This window comes from Herpailurus yagouaroundi, unplaced genomic scaffold, assembly GCF_014898765.1.
Source record: "Herpailurus yagouaroundi ecotype Mexico unplaced genomic scaffold, PumYag 159, whole genome shotgun sequence".
NCBI classification, from domain to species: Eukaryota; Metazoa; Chordata; class Mammalia; order Carnivora; family Felidae; genus Herpailurus; species Herpailurus yagouaroundi.
Window position 1 is genome coordinate 81,352,398 of NW_024412400.1, and position 26,772 is coordinate 81,379,169.

The 26,772-nt window shown below is 45.9% G+C and overlaps 1 protein-coding gene and 1 long non-coding RNA gene across 2 annotated transcripts in view; one reads left to right on the forward strand and one right to left on the reverse strand.

Annotated features, from left to right (window-relative positions):
* Positions 1–2,574, forward strand: part of LOC121034147 (uncharacterized) — a 3,556-nt gene extending 982 nt beyond the window's left edge. The window contains exons 2-3 of the long non-coding RNA XR_005792317.1: positions 1,645–1,708; positions 2,321–2,574. This is a non-coding gene — a long non-coding RNA (uncharacterized LOC121034147). The remainder of the gene's footprint in view (positions 1–1,644; positions 1,709–2,320) is intronic.
* A 16,062-nt stretch (positions 2,575–18,636) lies between these two features.
* The window catches only part of P3H2 (prolyl 3-hydroxylase 2), a 150,103-nt gene continuing 141,967 nt past the window's right edge, over positions 18,637–26,772 (reverse strand). Inside the window, exons 15-16 of the mRNA XM_040481090.1 lie at positions 24,357–24,497; positions 18,637–19,605 (exon numbers count right to left, since the gene is read on the reverse strand). Coding sequence (XP_040337024.1) covers positions 19,513–19,605; positions 24,357–24,497 — 234 coding nt within the window. The 3' untranslated portion in view covers positions 18,637–19,512. The remainder of the gene's footprint in view (positions 19,606–24,356; positions 24,498–26,772) is intronic.

Here is a 26,772-nt window from a genome sequence, read left to right on the forward strand (position 1 = left end):
AATAAAATAAAATAAAATAAAATAAAATAAAATAAAATAAAATAAAAAACTACTGTTGAATTTAGAGATTTCTACTTTAGATATTTTTGGCATATTTCTTCATAGCATAGAAAATGGATAATTATAATCTTCATTTTATGGGTGAGGAACTAAGCCTGTAAGGTCCCTGGAAGAGTAGTTTAAGAATGGAAAGATTAAGTCATGTGATTATTTACTGTGATACTGGCTACATCTGAAAATTTCTTTTGATCCTCAGTTTTTCTCTCCAAAGAAGATAAGAGATTTCAAAGCCAATGTCAGTACTAGCTCAAAGCCCTAAGATGAAAGCTGATTTTTATTTTTTTAATGTTTATTTATTTTGAGAGAGAGAGAGGGAGGGAGGGAGGGGCAGAGAGAGAGAGGGAGAGAGAATCCTAAGCAGGCTCTGAGCTATCAGCACAGAGCCTGATGCAGGGCTTAATCTCATGAACTGATCTGAGGTCATGACCTGAGCTGATACCAAAAGTTGGACACTTCACCAATTAAGCCACCCAGGCATCCTGGAAAGTTGATCTTTAAATCCTGAATATTAGTGTGATGGAAAGTTCATATATATTCAATGGACAAAGACACAAGCTAAATTCACCTTTAACTTTAGACATGTTACCAGGGAACCTATGAATTAGGGGGTTGTTTTATGGATTAATTATTTACCTGATCCACGTCTTTTTTTCATTTGGTCCCAAATTTTTAGATCTAAAAAGAGGAGGCAGGAGGTACCTCAAAAGAAAATGAAAGGAGGGTATCAGCTATCATTTTGATCCAGGAAATAGCCAATGAATGGATCATGACATCATTAGCCCCGCACTAATACCTCTAGTGTTAAAGGTAGTTTTCTGCATTCAAATGACCTGACATCTCATGTCTTGAACCCCCGTATTCTGTGGGGCTCACACCCTCTCCTCTGATGCCCAGACATCATTGCAAAGGAACACCCCCTGAAATAGGCAAAGTGTTAAGGAGATAGGAGGATGTCCACTCTCAGTCAGAGGAGTGTCGCCCAACTTCGGTGCATAGGTCTCCAGACCGGGAAAGTGGCAGATGTAGGAAAAGAAGAGGATTCCCATTCTCTTCTTTTCATTGCTGGTCTGTGATCTCTTGAGATTTTTTTTTTCTTTCACCAAGTATTTATTTTGGCTAGAAGTTGCATCCTATTTAGGAGGAGCTTTGATTCTGAGGTTGGGGTAGTGGTGGGGTGGGGGCGCAGAAGAACCAGGGTAGGATGTGGAAGCAGAGGGCCAAGCCTGGCAGTGTTGGCTTAGTCCCGGGCTCTGGGCTCTGGGCTCAGGGAGAGAGAAAACTTTTCCATCTACTACTTGGTGCACATCCAAGTTTAAGGTGAAACGCAACAGGCTCTCAGGGCAGAAGTTCCATTCAGTAATAAAGGCCAGGCGTTAGCTGGGACGTTCTTCATGTTGTATCATATTGCGGATTGGTAGCAAAAGACCGAGAACACATCAAGTATATAATTTACAAAAATACCCAAACACCGTTGTTTTAAACCAAACTCTGTGTAGGAACAGTGATGATGATGATGGGGGTGATTATAATTACTACTATCCAGCATGTTCTGTATGCACTTGACATGCACTATTCTGTCTACAGCCCTACAAGGATCAGTTTCACTTATACTGTTGCACAGGGGAGGAAGATGATGTTCATAGAGAAGGTGAGCAACTCTTCCAAGATCACCCAGCCAGCAGGTAACTTGGCCAGAAGGTGGGGTTTTCATAGCCCGTGAACTTCCTTCCATTACTTGCTGTCCCTGGTTTTGTGTGTGAGCCTAGGGTTTTGGTCTGTTGCTGCTGGAGCCTGTCAGCAGAGAACACAGGGTGCAAAGGCTGGGGTCTCTGGAGGCTTCCACACCTAAAGCACCAGGGCTACTTATCTCCAAAGCCCTCAGGAGCAGATCCAGCTTCACTGGGTGGCAGAGATGGATGGCGTTTTGCAGCACAGGCTTGCAGCCTGAGGGAGAGCAGGAGCCCTAGTAAATTACAAATTATTTCCTAAGGTATCCAGGGAGGAAAGAAAGGCAGGGGCGGGGTCCCAGACTGAAGGGAAGCAGTTGGGGGGGGGGTGCTGGGTTAAATGCTGGAGGCCCACAGCTATTTCCTGTATCTGTCAGGGCAGATCAGAACTCACTTATCTTCCTTCAGCCCAAAACAAGTACTTGTTCTATTATTATTTAGAAAAGAGATTATCTTTAGACAAAAGTGGCACCAATATCCTGCCACCCTGATTAAAAGCAGGATGAACATGAAATGATTTCTCGATCCCTTAGGTCCCATGAAGCCAGCGTCCCCCAGGGAAATGGCCCTCTCCCAGCTGTAGTCCAGCTCTCCGCTTTTGAAGCCGCCTCTAAACCTGTTTGCATTCATTCAGAGCTCCCGCAAGATTCGTGCCCACGCCTCAGGCTGGCCCAGGGAGGCCGCTCAAGCTGAGACCGTGGCTGGCTTCCCAGGGGCACAACCGCGACAGTTAATTACATCAGCCCAATTAGCAGCGGCACCCACCTTGTGCAAGCAAGGCTCACCTGCAGTCCGATCCATGTCTGGAAAAGGGCCCTGGGGCCTTGGTGGGGAGGTAAATGTTTAGCAGTGACCTTCCCTCAGAACCCTCTTGTCTTGGAGATAAGTGAGGGAACTGGAAAAAGACCAATCTCTTACACCACAGTCAGCTAAGCAGCCTGCTGATCATAATGGTTTTCAGATCATTCCATTGGGTAGGAACACAGTCTTCCCTCAGAACCTACTGAATGATCAGAGGTGGAGCTTTATCAGATGTCTGCCTTCTGTAATGAGGCCATGTTTGCCCTGCCTCCGTGGAACACGGACCAAGGACAGGGCCCTGTCGGTGGAGGTGGGAGGTGGGCCAGGGAATAGCACAGCTGTTTTCCTTGGAGCTGAGCTTTCGCTTTCCACCCTCACAGGGAATCAGAATCCTGGGCTCAAAGACAAAACCTAATTGCCCACTAGCTGCTCACTTTGAGTGAGTTGCTTCAATTCTCGGATTTTAAGCAAACTACAATGATGGAGAACACAGCCGGGCTTGGCAGGGAGCTGGAGGGGGGTGCGGTGGGGAGGGCATGGCTACAAAAGGCAGCATGTGGAGGGCCGTGGAACAGTTCTGTATCGCAATGGAGGTGGCAGCGGTATAACCCGATGCATTTGTCAGGACCCATAGAACTGTACTCTGAAACGAATGTGTAAATTGACAACATACATTCATTTCTTTTTTTAAGTTTTTACTTACTTTTGAGAGAGAGTGAGACAGAGCGCGAGTGGGGGAGGGGAAGAGAGAGAAGGAGACACAGGATCTGAAGCAGGCTCCAGGCTCTGAGCTGTCAGCACAGATCCCAACGTGGGGCTCAAATTCAGGAACTGGGAGATCATGACCTGAGCCAAAGTTGGATGCTTAACTGACTGCGCCCCCCAGGTGCCCCAACATAAATTTTAAAAATGTGATGAACTCTTCACAGGTCAGGTACGAGGACAAAAATGTAAAAGTTTTGAGAGTACCTAGCACAATGAATGGCCCATATATATTCTAAATATATAGCGTTTTTTTTCTCTTCTTTCAGAGGATTTTTTTTCCTCATCCATAAAATGGGAATTAAAATATTACTTCTTATAAACCTAACAAGTTTTTTCTTCTTCATAAGTCTGGTGCAATGATAATGTTTATGAATGCAAATACTTTGCCAGGGCTCAAGATGTAGCAATTCATTCATTAATTAATTCTTTCCTTTACATTTTTTAAATTTATTTATTTATTTGAGAGATAGAGATAGAGATAGAGAGGGGTGTTGCAGAGAAAAAGAATCCCAAGCAGGTTCTGTGCAGTCAGCACAGAACCCAATGCGGGGCTCAATCTCATGATCATGACACGAGTTGAAATCGAATTGGATGCTTAACTGCCTGAGCCACCCAGGCGCCCCCATTCATATTTTGTAATGCCTTTGTTGTGCTAGGTCCTGTTGGAGGTACTGCTAGATCAGCATAATAGAGCCAATCCCTGTCCTCATGTAGTTCACAGTCTAGGGAGGGAGACAGAGATGAAAACATCCGTGTAGTGAGTGCTCCATGTGTGAAATTCCAGTGGCTGTGGACACATTTCTAAAGGGAATCTAATACAGACCTTACTTAAATATTTTCTGAAATGAGATTTAGAAGACAAGAAGGAGATGGGCCCAAGAAGCATCAGGGGAAGAGGAGGGGAACTGTAGGCTGAGGAGACTATATGTAGAAAGATCTGGAAGTGAGGGAAACCAAGGCTCATTTAGGAACAGCGCATCTTTCAGTCTGGCTGGGGCTGGTCCAGTTTGAAGATTCAAGTCTGGGCCCAGGGATGGGGCGGGGGTGGGGAGCACTAGATGACTATTAAGGAGACTTCTAATCCCATGAGTATATGTTCCTATGACCATCTTTGGCTCCCTCTTTGCACCCACTTGTAGGCAACCGGGGCCTTCATCCTCTTTTCCCTTTAGGCGTCTGGATCAGAACCTAAGAGAAGTCTCTCCCTTGAGGAGTATGACATTGTAGTTTCCCTGCATCTGCCTTTGCATATCATGAGCTCCCAGCCGGAGTTTTTCACCACCAGGTGGGAGGTGGAAGGAGTCATGGGAGGGATTCAAATCCTCTAAGGCTGCAAGATGATGTCAACCCAATTACCAGAGATGGCACTATCTGCTTGGAGATGGCCCTCAGGTATCTGCACCTGTGTGGATCTGGGTGGAATGCTTTGATGTGACACTTGGCTGGCAGAAGTTCTGTTCCTCTCTGCCTCTTCTTTCCTCTCCTGGAAAGGAAGCAGCATCAGCACTGGGACAAAGTCACAGTTACCTTAATAGCAGCTGCAAGGAAATCGTGCAGCTTTGGGTATTCTGCTGAATTAATGCATGAAGGCAAGGACTGTTGTTCCGCTATGTTGTACCATGATGGATAGACTAGTTGCTAAATAATTCTGGGTCATTTGTAAGAAGCCACTTCCCCCAGCCCAGCCCCTAGACCATCTCAAACTTCGCTGCCCTGGTGCCCTCAATCCTTCCTCTAGAACCCCTGTGGCAGCCTCACAGTCTAACAACTGATGGGTTAAAAGTTGCCATGGTGGGCATCCCTCAGACCCTGTCCCAGCATGTTATTTGTTCTGATTGCTTAAGGGACACTAGTTGCTATATATTGTAAATGTCACCTCTCTAAAAGACAACACAACTGGACAAGTGACTGACTGACTTCCCTGGGCAAATCATTTCTTCTTTCTGGGCTTCTTTCTGGGCTTTAAATAAAACAAAAAATTATTATCCTATTATTAGGTATGTGGGGTTTTTAGACTTGCTGATTTCTATGCTTTTCCCTCTATGACATTCTATGCTTTTGTAAACTTATGTAAACTCCTGAAGAAATTCAGCATCCTGTATCTGTGGTCTGGCTAGTTGCAGTAGTCGTCCAGAGGAAGGAGTTGATAGTCTGCATCTGATCTGAGTAGGAACTTCTCAGAATCATAGATTCATAGCACTTTCAAGCTGGGGGCAACTTGGAGTTCACCCAGCAGGCTATTTGGAATGTGCCCCACACAGCTCTAGGGAGACCACAGAGGAGGATGAGGGGGGCAGGTGGACAGGGCTCCAAAGTCCAGACTCCTGCTTCAACCCAAGAAGCCTGATTTTTCCTGTTTTATACAGTCATGTTCCTCTTAAGATTTTATTTTTATTTTACTTCATACAATTTTAAATTGTATCAAGGCAGGCCTGGGTGGATCAGCCAGTTAAGCATCCAACTCTTGATTTCGGCTCAGGTTGTGATCCCAGTTGTCGGGGGACTGAGCCCCGTGTCAGGCTCCATGCTCAGTATGAAGCCTGCTTAGGATTCTCTCTCTCTATCCCTCTGCCCTTCTCCCCTGCTGGTGTTCTCTATTTTAAAATAAAAAAAAAAAAAGTTTCCATGTCTAGGGAACAAATCCTAAAATCCTTAACTCCGGGCTTAGCAAACTGCTCTCACTATGGTTTTAACCTCTTTGAGCCTCAATTTCCTTGTCTGTAAAATGGAACCAAAGGTACTAGCTTAAAAGGTTTAAGAGCACAAGGAAACATTCAACACAATCTCTGGCATTAACTATCAGTTGGATATAAATCCAATCCACGGTTACTTCCTTGAGGTGGAATCCAAGTTCCCAGACTGCTCTGAGAAGACTGAGGAGAATGGTAGATACACACACACACACACACACACACACACCACCACATAGAGGTACACCACCAGGAACTGCCAAGAGGGCATTTCAGAAGTAATAATTACACTTGCAACACTTGCTATCTCGGTGTTACCAAACAAGATGACAACAGCAAAATCTTATTCAACCACAACTGCAGAGGGCGATCCTGCTGATAAGCACCGCAACATGGTGGGTTCGGTTACTGCAGAATAACTGGCTGACCTTCCTGGGCTCAGGTTTGTATCCACAAGGTAGCTGTACAGGAGAAGCTGAATAACCGGTCTGGTCCCCCACACGCAGGGTGTGGCGGCTGTAGCACTCTAAGTGTCTCCTTTACATGAACTGCTCCAGCCCTTTCCACCGTCTTTCCAAGTGCCCTAAGATGGCGGCCGACTTGTTTGTCCCACCCGAGGCAGTGTACCAATAGAGAGAAAATATGTGCATCTTGAATTACTTCCCATTTCTGAAGGGCTGATGCATTTGAAAATGGAACAGCCTAGAACCTCCTAGAATCCCTCTTCTGTTAAACCCTCTGTTCTCATATGACTAATTTGAGAATCCACCCACTCTGGGGGCCATTTGGTGGGTGTGAGGAAAGATTTGCAAGCAGTGCTCTAATCACAAATTGTATCAGTGCCGGGCTTTGTAATCTGATGGGGATTGGCCCGCCCATGGTGTCATTTTCCAGGCTGCTAGGGCAATTTGTCCCTGGGGTGAGGTACAATGCTAGCCCCATAATAAGTTGTCTGTGTCAGCTCAGCTCCATCATTCGTCTTCTTGACAATTTCCTCATGTATGGAATCCTCCTGTCTCTCGTATATATATTTTTATCACTTGTAACGTGCTTCTGTTTGCCTGTTAATGTTTCCTTGCTTTCAAGCCCAGGTCGATAACAACATTGGAGTCTGCTGCTTCCCTACCACTGACTGGTAGGTTGGGAGAATACCACTATTTGTGGTGTCCTTAAAGAGCACCGAGTCCAAATCCTTCATTCCGCAGTTGGAGAAAATAAGAGCTAGAGGGAAAAAGCACCCAAACCCAGAGTGGCTACACTAAAACTCTGAGGCTCCGTCAGCTGCCCTCTCCACTGTGTTCATTGACTCCTTCACTGAATCACATATGCACGTTTTCAATAAATATTTCTCAAGTTCTGCTCTGTGCCACGTACTATTTTAAAGCCCGGAAATACCATAACGAATACAGTTCCCGCCCTAGAAACTACATTTGGAGAGGAGGGAGATAGGCAGATAAATTAAATGAGGTGAAATGTAAATAGGTTGTAAGTGCTGTGAAAACAAACCAGAGAGGGGATTTCAGCTGTAGGAATTCAAGCATAAAGCAAGGTCATGGAACACCTCCCTAAGAACGTGAGCTTTGATCCTGATTGCTGGACATGAGGGATGAGCCCTGTGAACACCTGAAGGGAGAAAGGTACAAGCATCAACAATGTATGCAAAGGCCCTGAGGCAGGAGCATCCCAGGCACGGTCTAGGACAGTAAGGGGGCCAGTGCCACTGAAGCTAAGTAAGCAGGGAGTGTAAAGGAGGTGAGGGCAGAGAGGTAACTGGCTCAGTCTTGTGGGCCATTGTAAAGGCTCAGCCAGTGAGATGGAAAACAAGTGAAAGATTTGGAGCAGAGGAGAGACACAATCTGGCTTACGTTTTGAAAGGATGACTGGTTTTTTCATGGTGAATACTCTGACAGGGGGACAATGGTGGAAGTAGGGAAGTAGTGGGAGTTAGGAAGCTGCTGTATTCCTTCAGCGGAGAGACAAAGGTTGCTTGGACCAGCGTGGGGAGAGACGAGGTGGCACTAAGACAGCCGCTGTGGAAAGCAGGGAAGATGGCCACTTAGTAATTAGGAAAGTGAGAAGACAACAAAGGTCAGAGCCGGACTCCTCAGCAGGGAGACTGAACTTAGCCCAGGGCTATGGCAGGTCAGAGGAGGCTTCCTGGAGGAAGAAGCATCCAACATTAGAGCAGACTGTCCAGGTTTGTCTGGGGCCATCCTGGTTTTAGCCTCAGCTTCTCCCCCAGGAACGGGTGACACTGGCCCACAGTGAGAGTTTCCTGGTGAAGCTGGGGGAGTTGGGAGCTTGAGAGTTTTCCATGTAGAGAGAAAAGACAGCAAACATCTGAGAGGCAAAGGGGGGGACTGTGTTTGGGACGAGATAACCAGGAAGAGAGGGTGTAGACAGGGGCCCCGATGTGCACAGTTCTGTGAGCCCTAAGAATAAAAAGGCCATAGGCTTTGTTTTGATGTCAGCAGAAGGGTTTTGCACAAGGAGTGGCAACACTAATAACTTGGCAGTTCTATCCCTCATTTCCCTACTTGTAAAAGACTTTTTCAAAAAAATCATTTCTAAGTTTTTACTCAAAAGTGAAAAGCAATGGGGCGCCTGTGTGGCTCAGATCGTTAAGCATCCGACTTCGGCTCAAATCACGATCTCACGGTTCACGAGTTCGAGCCCCTTGTTGGGCTCTGGGCTGACAGCTCAGAGCCTGGAGCCTGCTTCAGATTCTGTGTCTCCCCCTCTCTCTGCCCCTCCCCTGCCTGTGCTCTGTGGAACCAGTTTACTTTTCCCCCTCATCTCTCTATTTGCATCAATGACATTCTTCTCCTAGGCTCGAGAGCTCAGACTAATGATTTTAATCTTCTTTCCTTGGTGACTCTGTTAGCCACCAAGTCCTTATTTCTTTTTTCTTCAGTATGTTCTCCTTAGTCATTTTCCCTCTTGTCCCATGGTCCCCAACCTGATTGGGGCTGTCCTCATGGTATGCCTTGGCAGTAGTGGGCTCAGGTGTGTGTGTGTGTGTGTGTGTGTGTGTGTGTGTGTGTGGTAGAGGGGAGTGGGATTAGACCTCTCTGGGTGCAGGAAGTAAGGGGACGTGCTGTCTATAGGGAATTCAAAACCACCATTTTAAAGTCAGTCTGCTTTGTTTTACTTCTACAAGAGAGGAATTAATGACAATAACAAAATCTCCCCACTGGAACAGAGCACTCCCATTTACTCCCCAGCCCCAGCCTTGGTTTCTGTAACAATTTCTTCGCTCGTCTCCCTGATTCTTCCATTGCCTCGTATGCAGCTGCAGCATGTAACATCCGTGTCTAGCTTCCCCAAACCTCAGAATCCTTCCTGAGGTTTACAGGATCAGCCCCACACCACACAGTCTAGTCTAGCTCTTGGTCAAGCCCTCAGTAACCCGAACCCAGACTGACAGCTGAAACTGATCTGCTCTGCGTCCCAAGCTCTCTCTGCTGTGATGGCCTGTGTCACAAGAGCCTTGGTTTTCTGCTTCATGAGCTGGGATGCAATCCAGTTTTGGATCCCAGCACTGCCAGAGGCTGCTGTGTGACTTTAAGCAAGTCACTTTCCCTCTGAGGGACTCAATTTTCTTATTAATCAAATTAGGATAACAATGTGGGTAAAGCTAAAGTCATAGGATTGCAGTCAGAGTCAAATGGCATCATGGTTGTGAGAGCGGCCACCCATGTGAGCCATGAGGATTTCGTTTTTTCTTTTTTTCTTATATCTTTTTAATATTTTTATTTGAAGGGGGAGGGAGGAGAGGGGCAGAGGGAGAGAGAGAGAGGATCTCAGGCAGGCTCCATGCTCAGCACAGAGTGTGACACAGCATTCGATCCCACAACCCTGGGATCATGACCTGGACTGAAATCAAGAGTTGGTTAAACAACTAACTGAGCCACCCAGGCGCCCCGAGCCATGAGGATTTCTGTAAGCCATAGGGGTCAGACTTGGGACAGTAGCTGCCAGGGATATAGTGCTGTTGATGGTCAGGACAGCAGGTAACTCTGCTTTGACAGTTTGTTTCATGTACCCCCTTTCATTTTTGCCATTCTATATTCTACTCATCCTTGAAGGAACGGCTCTAGACCAATTCCCTCAAAAAATTCTACCTTTGTTATTCAAGCCTGCCGCCATCTTGTTCTCTTCAAAAACCACCAGAACCTACATCCTCTGTGTTCACACAGGTCCCCTGCGTATCCTCTCATATCACATCGTCTTCCCCCTGAACTTTAAGGGCCACCTCTTATGTTTGTTTAGCATCCCTCTCAATATTGAACACATATTCGATGTTAAATTGAGACTTGTCAAAATGAATGAATGAATGAATGAATGAAGGCATCATACTTTTTTTTTCTTTTCTTTCTTTTTTTTTTTTTTTTTTTTTTTTTTTTACCCCTTAATGCAAAGTATGCTGATAGTGCCATCTGCTGCTAAGCTTTGATTCTGTGTTTTCTACACCATGGAAATGAAATAGAGAGAATGCTTAGTAAAAGGACTAGAAAAAAAATCGTGCCTTCCAACGAGCTGAAACAGGGACAACTAAGAAACGTTGCTGAAATATCCCAGTACAGGAGGCTAGGGCATCAAAGGACCAGATGAGGTGGGCAGGGAAACCAGGATCTCCTTCTAGACTGGGGGCTGACAACTAGTTTGGAATTAAAACAGCCTCTCAATATTGTATAACCAGTTTCTCCTCCCCTGTGCCCCTGCTCCCAGCAAGAAGCGTGCTGTTCATGGCCAGAGATAATTTTTAAATCTAACTGTATGAAAATTAACTTAGAAGATTTCGAGATGCTTCATGGGAGCATGCATTAAAAAAATATCATGAGAACTGAAAAAGCACTGCTAGAGAAATCATAATCATATTCATTTTTCTTCTTTTTACAAAACTGTTCTCCTGTAGTAAAAACAACGGTTACCTTTTAACGTTTGCCTGCTGTGTGTTTGACATTTTCCTTCTATTGTCCCAATTAAATCTGATCACTCAACAGATCGTTATTACTACTTCTTTTATGGATGAAGGCATCGAATATGAGGGGACAAGAAATGTGTCCATAATCAGAGAGCTGGTAAAAGGCTGCAAATATTCCAAGTCTGGGTGGCACAAAGCCTGCGTTCTTCGAGCTATTCTCCCCTGACTCTGTTGAGAGTGCTCTGGATGGACCAGGAGTCAGGCAACCTGGGTTTAAGTCCAGTTTCTACCAGCAGCTTTTGGAGTAAAGTCGGATAAATCAATTTCTTCTCTAGGCCTCAGTTTCCCCAACTCTGAAAGAAGGGGTGTAGGACCAGATGCTCTCCAAAGCCCTTCCAACCTGGAGCCGGCTATTTGCAGCGGCCTTTATTTGCTGAATTATAAATACAGAACTTTATTGTGTCTGTGATTCTCCCTTGAGTTTCCACCACAGGCTTGCTTGATCTTCCCAGTCTAAATAGCTCTGGACAGTTCAATGTGGACTTGAGAAAAACAATGACCCAAAGAACTCTGTGCTGAGTTTTGCAGGCCACTCCAATCTCAGTCTCGTTTTCTGTAGTTTGTAAATCACACTGCATGTAAATGACACTTTTCTCCCAGCACAGGGTTCGAAGCATGATGTACATTCTATGCTTATTCTGAAGGCAGTGCGGTTTGAAGCTTTCAGTATGCCAATTTGTCACCTGTGACATATTTGACAACCGGTCTTTAGTTGTAAGTGCCTCGGTAGGCAATGTGTCCCAGGTTGATGGGCACACCTCAACAGAGCAGAGTCCTCAGGAACAGAATCTCCGCATGGTGCTGAGCCTTTGAAATGTCTCGCTGGCACTTCAAAGCAAAGTTCATGGTACAGGGAGCAGCATCTGATGTACTTGTATTACCCGTAGAGACAAAAATCATTACACAGATGCCAAATGTCTGGAAGAGAAATCTGTACCCTGTGCTCAGCCCTGCGGCCTGGAAGTTCAGAGGAGGCTCAAAGAGCTCCCTGCGAGGAACCCAGAGCATGTCTGAGCAGAGCTTTCATCACACCTGGCACACTCAGAGTAGTCGTGGCAACCATCTGGCTGAGGACAGTAGCCTCCTTCCAGATTCCCACTGGGGTGTGAGGAGCGGTGAGTCCTGGGGTCAGATAGGCTCGTTACAATTCCGCCTCCCTCCCACGTCTTCAAAAGAATGGCCAGAACTGCAGCGTGTCCTTAGAGAATCCAACCACTTAGTTTTCACTCGGGAAGCTGACGTCTTTGTGACTTTGACTTAAGGCGAAGTATTCATCTATTCCGGGCTTCCTTTTCCCTGTATGTGAATAACGACCTTGTCTACTGGGATGTTGCAAAACAGTGACCACAATGCTATAAACGATGAAGGAAAATGGAACATTCCTCCAGGAATCCAGTCAAGGGAGGTCCAACAATGCCTTCATGCCTGTTTTTCACTTGTACAAAGTACCTAAAAGCAGAATACATTTCAAACGAAGACCACTCAGAACCCAATTTGCTAAAACATATTGTCACATCTTTATCTTAGATGGGGGGGGGCAAAATAGTTTTTATTTACTTACCAATATGGACTTTAAAGAAGTAGGGGCGCCTGGGTGGCTCAGTCAGTTAAGTGTCCGACTTCAGCTCAGGTCGCGATCTCACGGTCCGTGAGTTCGAGCCCCGCGTCGGGCTCTGGGCTGATGGCCCAGAGCCTGGAGCCTGCTTCCGGTTCTGTGTCTCCCTCTCTCTCTGCCCCTCCCCCGTTCATGCTCTGTCTCTCTCTCTGTCTCAAAAATAAATAAACGTTAAAAAAATTTTTTTTTTAAAAGAAGTATAATTCTAATTCATATGATCGTGTGAGAATATCATGTCCTGAAACTCTCAACTTCAAATCCAGTAGAAATACTGGTGTCTGTTCAGTAAATGTGGCTAAACACTGGAGTATCAGGAGACCCCAGCATATTCCTCTGACCAGAAGCCTTGAAGTTAGCTTCTAAGCCTCGGGGCTCTATAATTTATTTTAAATCTAAGCAGTATAATTACCTAAGACCTTCAAAGGCATTTGCAAAGGTGAGTAAACCAAAAACAGGTATAGAGAACAAACACAGTAAGTATGATTGGACACTTATTGAAGGAGGTCCTATCGCAGCCCTTGGGTTTGAAATGAGGCAAATAGGTCCCATTAACTCCTGTTGGAAATGATTTGCTTCCAAGGATTCCCAAAGCCTCTGAAACCCTGTGCCCTGCTTGTCATTGGAAGAGATGTCCTTACTAAAGCATTGCGCAGCTTTCTGGTTTTGCTAACACCTTGACTAATTTTGCCCAATGCTTGAGGCTTTTCAGACAACACACCTGACTGTCCTCAGGTGGGCTGGGATATGCTCATTATTCCCATTTCTAAGATGAAAGGTTAAGAATTTGAGTGAGTGGATTGGCTCCAGGGCATGTGAGATCAGATGCATGGGAGTCCAGATTCGTGGACTCATGGGCAGAAGGAAAGGCCACTGGCAGAGCTCACTGAAGGAGGGGGTTTACTTCAGCTCCCCCTGACACTCACTGCTCCTCTGCTTTTCAGGAAGAGGCATGGTCCTAGGCGGCTTCACCCCACCCACTTAAATATACCTCCTCACAGGGTAATAAGAAACAACTTCCTTATAAAGTGGTATTTATTCGGATTTTCACAGCATTCATTAAAGTGCTTTCCCAGGGCAAACTGCAATAAAGATCCCATTCCGCACCCCCTCCAGAACACCAGCTTTTACGTGAACTCTTTTTCTGACAGTTTAACATTTCAGAACCCAAGAAATCATCCAGGCGACACCCTGTGCTTTTTCAGTGGAGGATACTGTGCTGTGATGAGAGGTCACGTGGTTCATTTCTGCTTATTGGTGGCAGAGTCAGTGTCCTCTGAACTGGTGCCTTTATGGTGAAAAAAGGTCTCTGCAACCACTCCCTTCTCTCAACTCACATGGCCTTTTTTGTCCCTGTTTCTATTGAAACTTTTTATCTTATTTTCTGTTTTTAATGTTTATTTATTTTTGAGAGACAGAGACAGAGCACAAGCTGGGAAGGGGCAGAGAAAGAGAGCGAGACACAGAATCTGAAACAGGCTCCGAGCTATCAGCACAGAGCCCGACGCAGGGCTCAAACCCACGAACTGTGAGATCATGACCTGAGCCAAAGTTGGAGGCTCAACCAACTGAGCCACCCAGGTGCCCTCTATTGTAACTCTTTATCACAGCACTTCCTTCATTTTGCATTGTTTCATTTGTTTACATCTTTTTTTTTTTTTTTCCACTTTGCTTTGAAATCCTTAAAGGAAGGGATGGGATCTTAGTAATTTTTTTTTTAATAAGTCCTTAAACCCACCATGGAGCAGCCACTCAAAACTGTCTGATTCATGAATTCAGGGGCGACCAGAGCTCTACTCCAACCCTCCCCCGCAACTGTTCATTTTCCCTGTTTACAAAATGAAGATTGCACTGATGTGTCTCTCAAGATAATTGTGTAGTTATGTATGATTGCCAAGTGCTTCGAGTCCATAAAAAAGCTTTATAAATGCCAGCCATGATTACAACCCTTTGAAACAATGGCATATGTGATTTACAAGTGGAAAAAGATGAGACATAGCAGGTAATGTGTCTTCCTTAGTCCTCTTTTCTACCCCCGCCCACCATGAGGTAGTAATTCTGAGGTCGAAGCACCAACTTGGGAGAAGAAGGGAAGGTTTAACTAGAAGCTGAATAGGGTTTCCAAAGCCTAGGCCATCACACTACCATCGAGAAAGGAGGCACCTAAATCTAACCAAAGGGGTCAAGGGCAAGAGTCCCCAGATAGATGAATGACACCCAGTTCATTGTTGGAGGCTGGAATGAAGAAAGCAGGTGGGTGGCCCTTCCAGAACAGACGCCTGAGGAGAAGGACAGATAGAGTGGAAAGGCTGTTAAAGTCTGCTCTTGTTACCTTCGGTTCCCCTTCCTCTCAGGTGTATCCTATCAAGTGGCTAGAAAAGGTATGTGTACAGTGAATGAAAGGAGCATTCAGATGTTCCTCCTGGCAAATATGTGACAGGAAAAGAGAGGGCAGGGACATCTTGTTTGGTTATTTTTCTTGTGGGCCCTTAACAAGATTTTTGAGGGCAGAGGTGACTCCCATGCCAACTTTTCACATGGCTGATGCCATCCATTGCGAAGCAAGCCAAGATCCATGATCAGATTGTTCCAGACTTGACGTTGTTTGGCTTCAAAGGTCGGTAGGGGGCACAGAGAATGTGGTGATTTTCCATGGATAGGCTGTAAGGGGAAGCTCTGACAGCATCAGTCTGCAGCTCCAACCCAGCAGTGAGCTCAAAGAGTGCTTGACGTTACCTGTCTCAGTGGGTCTGGGGAAATCAACCAGGTTGATCAACCAAACAAACAGCCCTATGTCTCATGCTGGAAACATCAAATTATCTGGGAGTAGGGGATTTGCGGGTGGGCTGTGGGACTAGGTGGGGAGGTCACTTCACATTGCAGGCTTCTTGGCAAGAGGAAGAGAGGGATCGTTACCATGGGCCCAATCTAACCTGTGGTCTGGAGTGTTTGCCAAATGGCTCCTGTTTCCCTGAAGAGTTCTGGATGTGGGAACAGTTCAACTTTCTCCCACTTCTCAGCTACACCACCGTCAGTCACCCCAGAATGTTTAATTATTTGGCAGAAGGGACTGGTGAGGTGGCCCCCATCATCTCCTTCCTTGACGTCAGTTCTTCCCTGTGGCGGTCTTATGTGAAATCATTCAGCATTTGTACTTCAATTAAAATTCACAGGTATATATTATTAAACGGTAGTGACTCATTCTGTGGCTTTTCCTCAGCTGAATAAGCGCCAAAAAGTGCTATGTACGCAGTAATGATGAAGACTGCGTTAACACTAAAATTTCTTGTCAAATAATTTTTATCCAGGGCTCTGAAGAAAGCGCCGTGCACATCCAAGAATATCGCTCTGTCTCGTGTCCGTGTTTTCTCAAGAAGAAATTAACCTTCCAGGTTCTTTGTGCCTTGGAGGAAGAGGAAAATGACCCCTGACTGAAAGAACCCTCTCTGTGAGCTTCATGAAGGCAGTGCCTGGTACATAGTGTTTTTTTCAAAAGTGGGGCTGATCTAATCGAATTATGCAACCTGCATTCGATGTATCTCTGAGGAGAGAAGGGGAACATACATCGCTCAGCAGGAAAATAGGAGAGGAGCAAAAGTTCAGATTTTCTAAACATCTTACTTTTCTCTTCACGCTAATGTATTATTTTATATTTAATACACCTGGAAGAATGGCCAAGGGAGCAAACGACGCCGTTAATTTTTCTCCCCTACTGTTCAATTTTTTTAATGTTTATTTATTTATTTATTTAAAAAATTTTTTGACTTATTTTTGAAGGAGAGAGAGAGAGGCAGGGGAGGAGCAGAGAGAGAGGGAGACACAGAATCCGAAGCAGGCTCCAGGCTCCAAGCCATCAGCCCAGAGCCCGACGCGGGGCTCGAACCCACGAACTGCGAGATCATGACCTGAGCTGAAGCCAGACGCTCAACCGACTGAGCCACCCAGGCGCCCCAATGTTTATATTTGTGTGAGAGAGAGACAGAGTGTGAGTGGGGGCGGGCAGAGAGAGAGGGAGACACAGAATCTGAAGCAGGCTCCAGGCTCCGAGCTGTCAGCACAGAGCCTGACACAGGGCTCGAGCTCACGAACAGCGAGATCGCGACCTGAGCCGAAGTAGGACACTTGCCCAACTGAGCCACCCAGGCGCCCCTCTCCCCTCCGGTTCAAAAGGCTGTGCCTCTACCTGAGACACAGACATTCCAAGCTAAGTGATCACAGCCTCCAGTTTCCCTCCACTGCCGTCCATTTCCTCATCTGGGAAGTGGCATAATGATCTGTACCCAGAACACGTCCTGGGGTGCTAGTGTGTGAGCAAGCTCTGCTTAGAAGCATCCGATGCAATAAATAATACGGTGAAAATAAAAGCTTTGTGAAACTGCAGGCTTTTCACCCAAAGGAGGGATGGTCATCAGACCAGTGGTAGTTCCCCAAGAGGTATAGCCGCAGAGGCCCGGACATGAGGTCATAATAAGTGGGCGGGCCTTCCAGCCGGGGCTGTCTCCAGCACATACAGCATTTCTGAGTGAATCAGAAAAAGGCACCGCTTCTGGATCGACACAGCCGTCCAGGTCCATAGACTGAGGAGTAAGTACCATCTCGGGCTAAATCGAAAAAGGCACCCCTCCCTGTAGTGGACGCCATCCAGCGCCAGCATTCAAGAGTCCGCACGCCCTGGCCGGGCATCCTCACATCACTCGACTCAGCAGCCCCGGCTCAGGCTCAGGTTTGTCTCAAGTCATCTGATGACACTCCCTAACTATCTGAAGAAAATCGTGTATGGTTTGATGCGGAGCAGATTAAACAGTAAACGCTTTAGTGGATACATGATGTCCCAGGTGTAAAACGACATGGGCAACCTGAAAAACAGGAATCACTCCTCCGTGCAGTCAGCACATGGCTGGCGACGTGGATCCACACGACATCTATGGAGGCCATCACCCACTTTCTGCCGGGCTGCGTCTCAGCATCAGCGCCCAAGTCCCTGCCCCTCCTGGGGCTCCCGCAGCACCCAGGAAGTGGGAGCTACGAGGAGCCAAAGACTGTTTTCTTTGTTGATGCCTTGTTGCCAGAAAACAGAAATTAGATCTTGCCCAGATTCTCCTATCAGCAAGTCAGAGTGCCAGCACATGCTTCTCAGCGAGACAGCAAGCAAACAGAAATCTACCTTTTCAAAGCTCAGGACGTTTTAGCCCTAAAGTTGGGTTTAAAGTTCTTGAAATCAGATGTGTACATAATGAACCCATTCCCGATTCTCCGAGTGTTTGTCGAAGTGAATCTGATTGTATTTGCACACATTTCCAAGATCGTCTTGTTTTTGTCTTTTATCTGCTTTGTAGTTTGAGTGAGAGGGTGGAGGGCGTTTGGAAACGATTATAACCAATTATGTCGCTTTCAGAAAAGGCAAGTGAGGCCCAGAAAGGGAAAGACAGTAGCTCCAGGTCACACAGGCATACTTGATCCAGCTGGGATTATAATCTAATGCTCCTTGGGTTCTCCCAACTGGAGCTTGGGTGGGAAACAGACAACACATAACTCACTATGACTCAGTTTTTCAGTCTCAAAGGATGACTATGCTTATTGTCAACCACGATCATAAACGGCAAAAGAGTAAATGTGATTTTCAGAAAACGTTTTGATCTGCTGGCTCACTTAAGAACTACTCCTCTACCAGTGCCCATCACAGAGGCAGAGAATCTCCCACTGGTTAGCGGCACAGGCTCCCCCAGGCCGGAACCACCCAGGGCTCCACCCCAAACAGTGTCTCTGAAGAGCTTCCCAAGAATTCTGGCCGCGGACCAGTGGTTCTCCGGACTAACACCGCTGCTAACCATTTCTGTTCCTTCAAAAATAGTGCTTCCACTTTCCTTGTGGCCCCAAAGCACCTGCCAGCACAACTAGTCATGGCCCAATGGTGTCCCCGGGCTGTCCGCAAAGCCACAAAGCCATTCCCTGAAGACAAACCAAACATTTGGGAGAAGACAAATAAATGCCAGATGTTAGAATAAGGCTCCCTGTATTAAACAATCAGACACAAGCACAAATCTGTGAACTGGATAGCAGCAAAGATGAGGGGACACCGAAATACATGCAGGTGAATATTGGAATCAGTCAGAAATCCATCTTTCTTACGAAATGCCCCTTCTGGCCAAAGGACCCCACACTCAGGCAATGTGTGGGCGGTGCCCTGATTCAGGCAGGATTGAAGATTTTCTTCCTAAGTCACCGGGGTGAAGAGTCCTTCTACTTCAACCCACTGAACCACCTTTTAAAAGACCAAGTCTGAGGGCAGTCCTTTCTGGAGCACTGTGGAGGATGAATCGAAGCTTCCAGTGTCACTTTGTTCTCAGGTGAAAATACCAGAGCCAATTAACTCCACCAAGGCCCTGCGAAGGCTGGGGCTCTCCGTCTTCTGCCGTGCTTTTCAGAGCCAATCAGTGACGCATGAGGCGGTGCAGACCCCATCGGGGGCTCCTCAGACTCCAGCTCATGGCCGCCAGGACCGGGAGAGGGTGTTGCTCAAGGGCACAGGGCCAGAAAGGCTTCGCGTCCAAATCACACGCTAACTTTAGAACTGGAGCACGCATGAGAGGTGTGGTTTCGCCAAGAATGCTCTTATTCTTTCTGCTTCAGCTTTCGCATGTGAAACAAACGAGGTGTGGGGGTTGGGGTGGGGGAGGGTTGATGACCGGATGAAAAACCAAGATAGACAGACGGAGTGAGGCAAAGCAAGCATCCTCGAGAACCAAAGGGGGCTCTGGTGACTCGGATCAACCTGTTAATTTATACCATGGCTCTGTACAAAAATAAAAAGGTTCTCATAAGATTAACAATTTAAATAAATATCTGATAGAACTTTTTCTTTCCTCATTTTTATAGCTCATCTTTGGGGTTGATATTCAGTTCATGCTTCCCTTGTTGTTCTTGATCCAGAATTGCGATCACTTCATCGGCCTGTATTCGCTCCTACAAAAAAAAGATAATTTACACGCTTCTATTACAAGAGTCAGAATCAGCCCCAGTGGCAGGTGCTTCCCAAACACTTCCAGGCATCCATCTGTGCATAGATTGGTGCTAGATCCAGTTAAAGACTAAACCTCATCTCTGTCCCTCGACTGGTGCCTTCTGCTGACTGCCTCATGCCCTAAGCAATTACTTTCCAAGATTTCTCTTTGGCCAAGAAGGCTTGTGTATTCAACTGATCCATACCCTTTCTACTTTGTGGTTCCATAGATGTCTCCCACTCAGTTCTCAATCCAGTGTTCAGGCTGGAGTCAGCGTTTTCTGCCCCACACACCTATGCTGGTCCTCCACACAAGTTCTCTCTGTCAGTAAAGACTGCCCCTCCTCACCATTTGCCCTAAAAGCCCAGCCATGGTTCCTTGGATCTGATAAATCACCTACTCCCCTCTGTTCTATCTCCTGTTTCCACTCCTTTTCAGTGCACATTACTGCTGCCTTAGTTTAGAGCAGGATTTCTCAACTGTGGCACTCCTGACATTTTGGAGCAGATGATTCTTTGGTGGTGGTGGTAGGCTTGTGCCCTGTAGAATGTTTAGCAGCATCCCTGGACTCTGCCCACTCCAGGTACCCAGCAGCACCTCCCTCCCGTCTCTAGACATTGCTGAATGTGCCCTGGGAGGCAAAATTGCTCCCACCTCAGAACCACAGGTTTAGGCTCTCTTCATCGAACTCAGCTTCCAAATCATATTCCCATTTCACACCCACTCACACATGCTTCTAATGGGCCTTCTGCACTTTAATTCGGACCCTGTCACTATCTGGTTCACAGCTCACAACCTTTACTTGGGTTCTTTTTACTTGAATTTTCAGGCCCAATCTTCTTGATGTGCTTATAAGGAGTTGCCCGAGTCAGAACTTTCTCTCTTCATTGGTTCTCCTTGCCTTCTCTTTTCACCTCACCTTGTTCTGTAACTTCCTGAGTTACCTCAAAGTCCCCGAATGCAGCACTCTCCAAGAAATCCCTTGCCCTAGTCTAGGTTAAAGGTATTTCTGGATGCTTCCATCATATCCTAGGCATTCCCTTCCCCATCCATCAAACCGTCAGCAGGCCCAGTTGGTATACTTCCAAATGGCACCTGCAGCCTTCCATGTTCATACACCTTCTCTATCACTATTCTAGCCCACAACATGTAGGCCAGATGCTTCCTTTCCTGTACGTACTAGAGTATGACAATGTCTTTCCTATTCTGTAACTTCCTAGGTTGGAGGGTAAGTGGGGAGCAGAGGAGGCCACACGGCTTCCCCACCCCAGTTAGAATAGAATTCAGGATTCTTAACTAGTTTGTCATGTCTGACTCCTCCTCCTCTGTGTCCCCTTTTCAGACCACTGTCCATCTTGCATTTGCCTACCATGTTCTGGCCACTCTAGATTTCTTGGTGTGTTAGCCACTCCAAGCCACCTCTGATCTCTGGGCCTTTGCAACCTGGTCTCTACCTGGAATACTCTTCCCAGGACCTTTATCACAGTTGGCTTCTTCTTGTCACTCAGATGCCAACTCACATGTCACTTGTCTGGAGCACCCTCACGATTTGTCACCTCCCCTTTAGTCTCAAACCAGTTACCTTGCTCCCTCTTCCACACATCATTTCTCACCACCTGGACATCTCTCAATTATTTCCTCTTTTCCTTATTTTCTTTTTCCACTAGAAGTTAAGTGCCATGAAAGCAGGAGAGCTTGTCTTTTTGGTCATTCTTGTATTTCAGGTGCCCAGAAAACCCACTGACATTTGGCAAGGGCTCCGTTATATTTGATGAGTAAACACATGAGTGGATGAAGGGTCCCTTCTTTGCTTCAAGTATGTCTCTCTCAGCTGCATGCTAAATGCCATCTTTTTTGGGGCGCCTGGGTGGCGCAGTCGGTTAAGCGTCCGACTTCAGCCAGGTCACGATCTCGCGGTCCGTGAGTTCGAGCCCCGCGTCGGGCTCTGGGCTGACGGCTCAGAGCCTGGAGCCTGTTTCCGATTCTGTGTCTCCCTCTCTCTCTGCCCCTCCCCCGTTCATGCTCTGTCTCTCTCTGTCCCAAAAATAAATAAACGTTGAAAAAAAAATTAAAAAAAAATAAAAATAAAAATAAATGCCATCTTTTCAACGAAGCTTTTCTCATTTCCTCTTTATGTCCCCTAACATGTGCAACTGCCCCTAATAATTCTTACTGAACTTTACCTGGTGTTTTAATTACTTTAGCTCTTGCACTCAATCTTCATTCTGACCTCCAGCTCCTTGAAAACAGGAATATGTAGTCCACGTTGCCTATTGCTGGCCCCTAGCACAACGCCTTGCGCAGCAAGTTATGGGAAATCTATTTGGTGGCTTGAAAACAAAGCCCTTTTTCCATTCAAGACCTCCGAATTGAAAATGACGCTTACATGAAGTCAACCCAAAGGACCCAATGTACTAAATAACAGACACTAAACCGCTGTGATGCTAAGATGCCTGAGCGCTACTTCATGAACGTGGAAACAATAACTTGCTGCTTAACAAACTGATGTACAAAAAATGGCACAGACTCTCAAATCTGACTGCCACGAGAGACATCCCAAATCCTATCTCTCCTGAACAGAAAGAAGTTCGTGAGCTGGAACTGTGTGTACAGGGAACTGAAGCTTCTGATATTGTACATCCTTAAGAATTTATGATGCTATCCACTCCTTGGGAACAAAACAATCTAGAGCACGTGCAGACATCGGCAAGCTCTGACGACTCCTCCATAGGCTCTCCCTGCTCGGGGATTTAGTCTGAGAGGACGCACGGAACTCAGGACTCTCAAACTTTGTTGCATGTTAGAATTGCCCAGGGAGTTTTAAAGCTCCCCACACCCAGATCACATTCCGTATCCGTAAATGAACGCCAGATCCCCAGAATGTCTGAGGATGGAAGACAGATACCAGTAGTTTGTAAAGCTCTCCGGGTGGTTCCAGTGCGGAGCAGAGCCTGAGAATCCCCTAGGCTAAATTTTCTAGTAGTTGCTCAAGAGGTTCTGGTCATTCCCTCCTGTGACCACTAGATGCCGCTACTGCCCGGGTTCTGGAGAAGTTTCCCAAAACTCTCTGGATTAGGAAGGAGCCACAAGAATTTTCTTTGTATTAGTTTATTTTGATAGAAAATATCTTGAAGAGAGGGCTGGGATACTCAGGAATGAAACAGACTGAATGTCTGTTCAATTGAACACTAAAGAAAGGAAGGAGTGTGATGATGTTCCAATAACATACGACCCTCCCTGTCTACTCATCTGTCTAGATTCCCCGGTGCAGGAGTCTAGTGGCGGTGGAGTGAGGGGAGGGTGGGGGCGGTGTTGGCATTTCGGAGTGGAGAAGCACGAGCAAAGAATCACACCTGAGGGAGACTGTTCGGTGCCCCCTTGTAGTCTTCAGAACTATGTGCTCTGCCCCCCAACCCTGTCAGGACCACTCTTTTTCCTTTCAGTGCCTGGCTGATGGCTATCATCTCGGTCAGGAGTAAGCTTCTTGATGCCCCCTACAAAACCCACACTGCTGTCTTCAATCTACTTCCTTGTTGACTTCTCCAAGCTCCTCACGGTCACAGACTATGTTCTGTCACCCTTGCACCCCCAAGGCCCCTAACAGAGTTTCCGAGCACAAAGCAGATCTTCTGTAAATGAAGTATGTGAAAGAATGCTTACAGAACGTGGCCTAAAAACCGTGTGAGTCAGATTTGATGGCAAAAAAGTATGAGGCAGAGGAATTAATTTTAAACAGTTTCTGACTAAAGTGGATCCAAGCAAGGTCTCTAAAGAGAAAGTTGGACAGAATGCCATTTTAAAGACTAGAATTTCAGAGCTTGTCAGTACTCGGGGCTGGAGGCGATGGAAGACTACGAAGTTTCTGTTTCCATTTCAGCATCCCATGGCAAGCTATTGCCGAGGCTTGGGCTGGAGCCAGTTAGTGACAAGGAGCTTGGTGCTTCCGAAGCATGCGACTCCACCAAAAGGTCGTGACAATTTGAAAGTCATTCCTATGTTGAGCCAACGTTTTCCTCTCATGGGCTTTTACCCATTGGTCTCATTCCTCTGAAGCCTCACAGATAGAGACTATTACCTCTGGTCAGGGCATCCAGAAGGACGGGATCACGGTCCCTTATTCAGATTGTCTCCTTCCAATGTAATAATAATATTTTAATAGGTAATGTTTAAGTTAATAGTAAATAATAATAAACTTCCAGGTTCACTCATCATCTTCCACACGTGTCTCATAAATTATTCAGTGCTCTTTTTAACGATTTATTGAGAAAACAAATCAGTTTTCTGGTGCCCAGCAGAAAGCGGTTCCTTTCTCCTGAAGCCACAGTTTGTAACTACGCTCAAGACAAACTAGAGACTGCCAGCTATCACTCTGATGTCTATTTCCACAAACATTCACTTATTAGAACCCATCTGATCAAGAAATGCCTTCCGAGCCCCTCATCTTTCTCTCAACCTCACACTACAGGCATCAGAGGTATAATTGCTTCGTCATGGATCTGAACAAGAAAATTTGAGCTTGTTTGGAAAACAGAGGCAGTGTTGGAAACCAGAAATAAAGGACTCTGTAATAACCTGGTTGGTTGATTGATTGATTTTTATGATCTCTAAGATCCCTAATGGGTATGGAACAATGAAAGGACTTTCCAGAGAAACCAATCCAGGAAGCAGGTCTTCGGGCATCTAATTGGCCTTCTGAGTGGATCACATACTCACCAATTCTCTATAAAGTGGATCCAAGGTAAACCACAGAGCCACAGCGCACCTCTGGCCCTTGGTGACTGCCTTCACTCCATGCGGATTCTCTCCTCCGGAAGAGAAACTGATCATGCGCCCACACTTTGGTTTGATAGAGGCCTGAGTAGGAAAGTGAAAATTAGACTCTCAGTTCCGTACCATGGGAATTCTACGACCCCTTTCTCTACCCTTCTATGGGATTATTTAGGTCAAGTTTTGCATCAAAGTAATGGAATCCTGGGGTTGAAATAGACATGGATTGGTTCAATTTCCTCATCTGTAAAGCAAAGATGAGTTCAAAATAATATCTAATTGAGTCACAAAATTATTCAGGGAGAATGGCTGGCATAGTCCATGGCACAGAGCAAGTGTTCAATACATGCTATCCGATGGCCGGCAAACTCCACGAAAACAAAGTCTCTTTTATTCCTCCCCACCCCTACCCCCACCCCGCACCCCCGCCTTGAGTGCTAGCACAGTATCTGGCATAACGTAGATGTCTATTTCATATTTGTGGAATTGTGGGATGACAAAAACAAATCAAGGGGACATCTAGAGTGTGGTAGATTTTTATTATTGATCTAGGTAGGCTTTCCACAGGTGCGCTCCTCCTCTGTCCTTAATTGTACGTTAATGGTTTGTGAACTTTTCACAATACAAAGATTTTTAAAAGGGAAGTCTAATTTCATATGATGCTTTAATTGCCATTACAATATGCCTGTCCAATGGTCCTCAGCACGTGCTTTAATCCTTCCAGTGATGAGAACACTCTACCCCTTGAGGAGACCTAGTCCATGGCCTCCAGGGCTCTGAAATGATCGACATAGTCCTTCCAAGCTTGTGCGTCACTCAGGTGAAACTGTTCACTAATGTTTAAGTAGAAGAGGGTAGGGAGAAAAGGGACACTGCTGGGGAGCCTAAATGTTAGATCAAATGAGCAGGCTCTCCAAATCGAGTGAACTTAACCAACAGAATATAAGGGGCCTTGCTTCTGTATTTTAAGAAGTGCCTGATGTCAGTAGAATTCATTTTTCTTTTTTGAGAAACACAGAAACATTACTCATTCCATACTACAGCTTAGAAAAGTAAAGTAGGGGTGCCTGGGTGGCTCAGCAGTCAGTTAAGTGTCTGACATTGGCTCAGATCATGATCTCATGATTCACGAGTTCGAGCCCCACATCGGCCTCTGTGCTGACAGCTCAGAGCCTGGAGCCTGCTTCAGATTCTGTGTCTCCCTCTCTCTCTCTCTCTCTCTCTCTCTGCCCCTCCTCCACTCTCTCTCTCTCTCTCAAAAATAAATTAAAAAAAAACATTAAAAAAATTAAAGTAAAAGAAAAAAATGTTACCATTCTACTATTGAATAAGAGGGGCTCATTTTAACTAGTTATTTTCTGAATACATGCCCATTAGAAGAACTTTTGGTTTCCTTCACCTTAAAATGGGAGGCTATATTTTTTCACTGCTAGCTTCAGGAGGAATATTTGCAAAACTTCCTGAATCCCTTGGATACTACCTAACACAGGTACCCCTAGACTATAACCTACATATGAAAAGGTGGAGGGAGGTGTATTAAGGAGTCAGAAAGTCTGAGATGTGTGTGTGTGTGTGTGTGTGTGTGTGTGTGTGTGTGTGTGTGTTAAAGGGGAGAGCAGAGAAAAGCAGTTGCTGGTTACTCTTCTATTCACAGTAATTGAGGAGTGATTTGTTTTTCCTGGAGAGAGTTGATTTCTTAAAATGCATTAAAAAAATTTTTTAGTATTTATTTTGAGAGAGGAGAGAGAGAGAGAGGGAGAGGGAGAAGGAGAGCAGAGGAGGGACAGAGAGAGAGAGAGAGATACAGAACCCGAAGCAGGCTCCAGGCTCCAAGCTGTCAGCACAGAGCCCAGCCCGACACCAGGCTCAAAGTCACAAACTGTGAGATCATGATCTGAGCCGAAGTTGGACACTCAACTGACTGAGCACCCAGTCGCCCCGAGAGAGTTGATTCCTTATGCAGCTTCATCAAGGTGACTTTTCTGTGGTAAATCTAGAGAGTTTGCTAGGTATTGGTGCCCTTGGCATCAACCTGATTTCATTTTTCTGGAGAAAGAATGTGTTTTACATTTCCACATAGAAACAGCAACATAAATGATACTTGGAACATATGAAGTCCAGTGGAAAGCCTTTGTAGACACACTGCTTTGAGATCTAGTTTCCAGTTTTCTGAGTGGCTTATGCCCTGGCGCTGGTAAGGATTCACTCAACCACACGTGGTTGCCAATGCTTCTGTGTGATTATCAAACGTCAGCAGTAACATTTTACAATATTGAACAAAGTGTGTGGGGACAATTTAATGCTTTCTCCCTGATGGAATTGGATGAATTGAAAGTACTTTTATACATGAAGAACTTGGGAA